This window comes from Montipora foliosa, chromosome 8 (genome assembly GCF_036669935.1).
Source record: "Montipora foliosa isolate CH-2021 chromosome 8, ASM3666993v2, whole genome shotgun sequence".
Lineage (NCBI taxonomy): Eukaryota > Metazoa > Cnidaria > Anthozoa > Scleractinia > Acroporidae > Montipora > Montipora foliosa.
In genome coordinates, this window is record NC_090876.1 from 32419523 (window position 1) to 32427022 (window position 7500).

At 40.4% G+C, this 7500-nt stretch overlaps 1 protein-coding gene across 1 annotated transcript in view; it reads left to right on the forward strand.

The window, feature by feature from the left end:
• The window catches only part of LOC138012581 (uncharacterized), a 45061-nt gene extending 39965 nt beyond the window's left edge, over positions 1-5096 (forward strand). The window contains exons 18-21 of the mRNA XM_068859386.1: positions 250-320; positions 1131-1209; positions 1536-2189; positions 3287-5096. Of these exons, the coding sequence (XP_068715487.1) occupies positions 250-320; positions 1131-1209; positions 1536-2189; positions 3287-3534 (1052 nt within the window). The 3' untranslated portion in view covers positions 3535-5096. The remainder of the gene's footprint in view (positions 1-249; positions 321-1130; positions 1210-1535; positions 2190-3286) is intronic.
• Positions 5097-7500: the final 2404 nt, after the last annotated feature.

The following is a 7500-nucleotide window of genomic DNA, read 5'->3' on the forward strand; positions in this document are numbered from 1 at the left end:
GTAATGTGAAGTGTTATTTTCTACCCATGTAAACCATGTGAGCGTTGGCCCTACTAATGGAATTGGATCCACATAAGGACAGAGAAAAACTCTGACCAGGGTGGGAATTGAACCCACGACCTTTGGGTTATTTTTAAGTATCTGATGTGGTGAGTGCACTGACAAAGAATAACAGTTCTCGAATATGTGTCGTGTGATAGATTTGCTTGTGTAATATGTGTAATTTTCATTTTCTTTTTTTTCATCAAGTTTCCTACTCTTGGTCAAAAATAAAGAGTCGTGGCGGTCCTCCTGCCATGTTTGGTCATTCAGCAATTAAGGTAAAGCCTTTTTTCTAAATTTTCTATGTCGCATTTTTTTTTTATGTTGGCGGAGCTTCAGTTGATGGTGTTACTCTTCCCCTTTAGTTGCTCCCGGCTTAAAACGCGGCGTTTAGCGAGAGAAGGGGATATGGATTATTATTGTACGCCATACAAGTTAATAGTGCTCTCCGCCCATTCTGATAGGCTACTAGCTCGAATGGCAAGTACTATCAGGGAGGCGTCTTGGTCCACTGGTTAAGGTGTTGGGTTTGCATGCGGTTTCAAATCCCGTTCTATCCTCTGGTTTGGATTTGTTTTCCGGTTGTCGCGGTTCAACTTCACCAGCTTTGTAAATAGCCAACTGGTTGACTCCTGTCAGTTGGGGTTAATTCTTAATCATGTTTCTGTTAAGTTTGAATCGTTTCTTTCAGATTATTAGAAGTGGGGTGCCTGTGAACAAGCTTGATAGCTCAGCGCACTCCACTGTAAACAGAGCATTTACGTTAACATTTTCTCACTATAACCATCGCAGTCAATGTTTCCTCTGTGTGTCATCTGATCAAAAGGAACAACTTTACTTTAAGTCAATGACAACAAAAACAGACTTGCTGATGAACCAATAAGGAAGGAGCACCCGCGATCATGCTTTTGTTGAGTGTAAATTGTTATAGCTGTTCAGTGCTTTTCATTGGTTGCGTAAATGGCACGAAATTTTCAGATACCGATCCTAACGATTTGGAATGCAGAACCAAAAGAACTGTTGCCAGAAACGGTTTTGGTGCTCAACTGAAAAGATCTCATGCAAACGTGTTTTCTTTCCGTCTATAGCTAGGAGAAGGCATGCTAATATTTGGAGGGGAAACAACCGATGGCACTTTACAAAACTCGATGTGGCGCTTTGATATGGGTGAGCAGTTTTACCAAAAAAAAATCGCGAAACATGATTAGCATTTTTATGACAGAAGAAGGGAATGAGAAAGTTGTCTGTGTAAGATTCGTACAAACAGGTCAACTATACTGAAACACTGGCGAAGATCCGAGACGACCGGTATGACTGAAGGAATTACTATCGCATGATTTGGGTAGTGATTTAAAAGAACCCCTACTTTCTTGAACCAATGTGAGCACGTAGTGCGAAAGGAATCAAACTTCTCACACTCGCGATTGTTTCCTGGTTTTTTTATACATGCCACGTTTGCCGGGATTTACGCCGTTAATACCTTCTTATTTCAGGGAATCGTACCTGGAGCGCTGTTCGCCCGCGTGGTGGAATATCCCCGCCTGTCCGCAGCTGTTTCTCTGCGGAAGTGGTCCCTTCCTCAGTTTTTCTTGTATTCAGTCGACCCTCCACCTCGCTCTCCGCCCCGCCCTGTACCCCAATGCCAACGAGCTTTATGCGTAATGAGAAACTAGACAGCAGGCCATGCACCCGTGGGGACCCTACAGGGGATTCGTGGCATGATCCTGTCACCAACCTGGACAGGTCTTCTATTATCAGCGGGTCTGATAATAAACGCGATAAGAGTCGTCCGGTTTCCATGGCAAGCACCGATGTTTACGAGAATACTCGTGAGGTTTACGAGAACTCACGAGGAATGACCTTGTCGGATGATTCTTTAAACGTACCACAGGGAACTAAGACTAAGCTTCACTTAAACACTGCTTCAGGTAATAGGTCACAGACCCTTCCGTCTCAGGGTGTTTCCACGGCAAAAAATGTCCGAGTACAAAGTCATGAACTTTTGAGTGTGGACTCTAGTGTGAGCGCGGATTTGAGAAAGTCTGTGACTCATCTTATTGCCTGTTTATTGGTGGTTGGAGGCAAGACACGTAATCAAACTGAGATGGGAAGGACACTTGACATTTGGCGATGTGATATCGATCCAGGTAAAAGTGTCTTCAAAAAAAAATCTAAAGAGTTTTTCCTTAAAGTGGTACTATGACCGAAAGGTAAATTCTTAGATTTTTATTTGGATTTCAAAACTATATTAACCAAATTAAACTTTAAAGCCTTGATTTAAAAAGACACCTGTTCATTATTTTAACTGGAATTTTCCTATTTAATGGCCCGCCATTCAGACTAACTTTGAAATCTTGAGAGAGCTGGATCAAGGAGAAAATGACTTTAAAGGCTCACTAGTTTAAGGGTGCAGTGGGTGTGTACGCGACTGAATTAATATGCAGCACGGGAGATTCGTTCTTCCAGACTTTAAAACTGGTATTTTGCATATATAAGAAGCTTCATTCACACGCTGAAATTTTAACCTCGTGAATAAATGACGTCACTAACCCTCTGAGGTTTGAACGTGAGTGATGGCGGACCGTGAAATCCAAAACTTACTTTCAGAGTAAACGGCCTTTGTATAAAAATCAAATCTCAAAATTTTGCCAGTCAGGTGTTAAGCAACTGCCACTTTCAAAATCTGAAGCAAAAAGAAAGTGACTTTTTGATCATTTTAGCACAGGAAACATCCGGAAGATGGAGTTTTGTTTACTTCACGACTAAAATGAAAGAGAGCGCGGGAAGATATCGCTTAGCCGCTTTCGCTTTAGCTACTTAGGATTCAGTAATTTCTCGCATATTCATTCAATCCAATAACCAGAACTTGGTTGAACATTACAGCAAAGCAAAAGGCAAATGGTCACCACGTTTACAACTATAGAGATTTGTTTTTCAAGTAAGGTTGTGAAGTCGCGTTCAATCTGTATGTGATACAGAAATGGGTTTATCAACTGGGTTGATATGGTAAATTGACCACCGTAAAAAAATTCCTCTGTAGTGGTCAATTTACCATTATCAACTCAGTTGATAAATCCATTTCTGTGTTTCACTTCCCCACCGACGCAGCAACACAGTTTCTTTAGAAACTAAAGCCTTTTATTCAATCTGTTTGTGGTTTACGTGACATTGAAATACTCCCACATCTTTGGTCCTTTTATACAAAGACCATAATTAACAAGTGTATACTTTGCTTCTTTTATAGTCAAGAAGAAACCCACAGAGCAAATGGAAAAAATGATAACCGTGACACATAACCCAGCAGAAGCATCCAGCAACCTTCCCTACAGTCACTTGGAGCATTCATGTTCTTCCGCTGACCCAGATGATCTGGAGACTCGATCAGTTGGAAGTGATTTGGTATTGGCCGACATGTCGGATAGCGACTTATTACTCGACGATTTGGACGGTTACGGGATTACTTCACGAAACTTTCCAAAAGTATCTATTTAAACTTCGTACCCAAACAACACTTTCTCAATCGTTGTGACATCCACACAAATTTGTGCTTGCTTTGGCAAGGAAGGGTTTGTTTTGTTTGAGTGCGCAACAACTGCGCTACTTAAGTTTGGTGGTGTTGAAGGCGGTCATAGTGAACTTAATGTAGGAATGTTGAAACCGTCGTTATGTTTTGTGTTGACGATCAAGCAGTGAAGAGGTATGAGTTTAGAAGAGTTTTTCGTTGCATGCAATTCCGGGTAGTTCACAGGTCAACGCGATTTGATTTACCAGGTATAGCAGGAATACGTGGAGAAACACCGTGTGAGGGTTTTTTCGCTGCTTAATTCCTAAATTAAAAAAAAAAAAGCGATGCAAATTATGACTGGATTGTCATATGGCAACCCAGTAATAAGATTAATTTTCTTATTGAAATGTAGCTCGCAAATAGCTTTTCACTCGAAAAAACGTATTTCTTATGAAGGCGTCTTCACAGTCAACAATGAGTGGAAGTGTTTTGTCGGGATAATTGTGTAAAAGCTAGAGTTTTAAAAATGTGGCGCAATCGTTGTTTTCGTCGTCGCTTTCAGTGTTTCTGTGCAGGCCCTAAATTGGAGGCCTTAATGAAGGCGTAGTGGCCTTTTAACGAAAAATCGGGTTTACAGTGTTTTTACACTTCTTTATGTACACGAGTGGTAGATACATAGACCCGTTATCATCATGCAGTTACCGGTGCTACTTCTATTAACAGCTCTTTTCAAAAGACGAGCTTGCGGTGGCAAGAAAACGGCTGCACTTTATACAGCACGAGCGCAGGAAAACAGTTGAGGATTGATACCAGAGAGAGAGAGAGAGAGAGAGAGAGAGAGAGAGAGAGCGAGCGTTTTGACGTGTTCTAAATTAAAGGAACAGACTGGGATCGTCCCAAATTTTTTCTATTCTGTTTCAAAAAAACGATCATAGCCTTCTGTGTACATATTCTGGAATGGAACTTACACGACAAAATTGTTCCTGCCCGTTACAAATTTTTCGCAGGTTTACGAAACGAGTTCCGGTATTAGGACGTCGTTATTCAGTTCTCCTTGTACGTGAAATTTTATCCCGTCGTTTGAGTTGGCAAAAACTTTTCATGCGAGCTGGAGTTTTCTCGCTTCTCAATCTTAACGTTATATTGTTAAGTCAAAAGCTTATGACCTTGAAGCGTTTAACTCTGGTTAAAAGCTGGGGTTTTTGAGTTTAAAAATTCCCTTGTTTGGATGTAACATACCTTGTGCATTTTTCCGGGCGTGCAGCCTCGATCTTATTTTTGTCCATATTTGGGCATAAAACTGGTGTCCTAAAATCCCCAGCTTTGTTCCAAGAAAAATAGTTGCAAGTTACACGCTTCATTCAAGGTCATGTGCTTCTGGTTAAGTACATGTATATTAAACGCATTCATGAAATTATCACAGTGTAAAGACGCATTATAATATAACAGGAGCCATAATATAAGATACGCAAAATTTATACAATTGTCAGAAAAATGTCCTCAGATAAACTAAATGAGATAATAAATAGCATAAACTTTTATTATATTATCTCTGGTTATGTTTGTTTCGTGAGCTGTCCAGCGCAAGGTAATACCCCCTCCCCCTCCTGTGTAATGTTCCGCATGGCGTTCCCTGAACCTTTTCTCTTAATTGTGCCATTGCTCGGTAAAACAGAATTTGGGTACTCTGATGCGAAAGATCTTGGATCTTTTTGGGGTCGCTTGTTTCCCGACTGTTTGTCAAACTGGTTTAGCCGATATATGAATGAGCCTACCGGGTGAGGCTAAATCGCGTGGGTGGTGGGTCGTGTTTGTTTGAAGATAAAAAAAATTGTCTTAGGTCTTAAGGCGCTGTTACACTGTGAAATGTTTCGTGCAACATGTGTCGCAATGTTTTGGCGACATTGTGGCGGGACAAGTTGCATGAAACATTTCACAGTGTAACATATCCTGCAACGGCCAAAATCGTTGCGAGACAATTTGCACGAAAAGTAGAACTTAATTCTACTTTCGGCAACGGCTCTTGCAACTTGTCTCTCAACGATTTTGGCCGTTGCAGGGTATGTTACACTGTGAAATGTTTCGTGCAACTTGTTCCGCCACAATGTCGCCAAAACATTGCGAGACAAGTCGCACGAAACATTTCACAGTGTAACAGCGCCTTTATTTAGGTCTTGTCTGTTTCGAGAATTTCCAGTCGTTGATAAAAAAAAAGGGTTAGGACTAGGTTAGGGTCAGAGACCCACGACCCACGACCCAACCACCCCCGCCGATTGGACACTCTCACTACACTTGGTTCACGATCCCGTCTGGACACGGCGTTAGAATTAATTCTTATTGTTGGCGTCAATAAACATCAAATAACAAGACCTGATTATAAGTTTCTTCATTGACTTTATAGGGGCCGTTGAATAATTTTGTACACCTGAGTGTATCTGTTTCACTTCAGGGAGCGTAACAAAATCTTCAAATGAATCAGAGACCGTTTCTGAAAATCGTACGTGACAGTACACAAACTTATATACTGCTTGTAGATGATCTATACTTATTGTTATTACAATGACACCACTGCATGCAAAGAACAATCGTTAACGTTCCCCTACTCCAAATTTCAAAACAAGTAATTACAAGAAACACAAAGATTATCATAATACGGATTCCGGTACATAGTTCTTTTGCTTTCCCATGCCTCGCGTGGTTGGAATTTCAATATGGCGTCATAAAAAGATACTGTTCGTTCTTGCGTCGATCAACATTATTTTTCTTAGTTGCAGTAGTTCACACTTTTGCATGGTTATAGGTTTCCGTAATAATTCTGATAGTTTTCTCTTTCGAAACTCTTTCATCACATTCGCATTTTGTGCTCACAGATAATCTCAACACATGATCACTAGTGACATACTTTGGAACTTTGCATGCAACTTGGCAATATTTTCGATTCACTGACCGATTCGTTCCTGTACCGCTCAATATTTTTAGCGTGCATTCACTCCGAACACCTTTTTCTCTGTCCATTATCCACTTTAACGTTGCAACAGCTCTTCCCGTATACGTCACATTCTTAGAGCCGACGATTCTTTTGGTCAGCAGGCTTTGCCGATTTGTGGTAGACACGCAAAAAAAACTGGCTGAAAACTCAACTCTGGTCGCCGTGCCTTCGGCCAGAGTAAAAAGTATGTACAAAATGTACAGTAGACTTCAAGTCTCATATGATTAGAATGTAGAACCATATATGGCTGTCAGATGTTTTGCTTTTGAGTGTCTAAAAGGGTAAAATGTCCTTCATGGATTTCTTCAGACTTTGTAGTGGTATCTGTTACATTGACTTGAACCCTGAAAAAGAAAAAAGAAAGCAGGCAGACCAGACTCAGATATATGATAAGAACAAGAGTGGTTTTGAAGATGTACATCTATTTCTATTTGTTTGCCAACATTTAATTTGTGTTTTTATTCAGTAAATGACGTCTATGCCATTGACAATATTTATTTATCACCACAAACTGATGCTTGAAAGCCAGTAATGAGCTTGTTAGAATTTATGTCCATCCATATGGAATATAGCCTATGAATGTCGGCTCCCTAAAATGATCAAATCTGATAAATCATTATTTTCACCAACCTACTACTGTGACCTGAAGCACTCGCAGAAGATAGAGGCGAAACTGGTTTGTCTACAAGCCTCTTGCCGCTTTCCTGTGGTGTAGACTGTAGACACAACTGCCTTCTCTCTGAAAGTTGAATTTTGATAGAAAACCATCAAAAAAATATTCCAAACTTCAATTCACCTGGCGTAAAAAGTATGCAACACACGAGAAAAAAACATTGGTGTTCTTGGAGGGGTAATACGTCCAATATGTCGGTTCGCCTCGATTCACATGTAACAGGTTTAAAACTGAATTGTTTAAAAGTCCTTGTTGAACCTCGCAGAAAAACTGAGTATTAAGATGAAATAT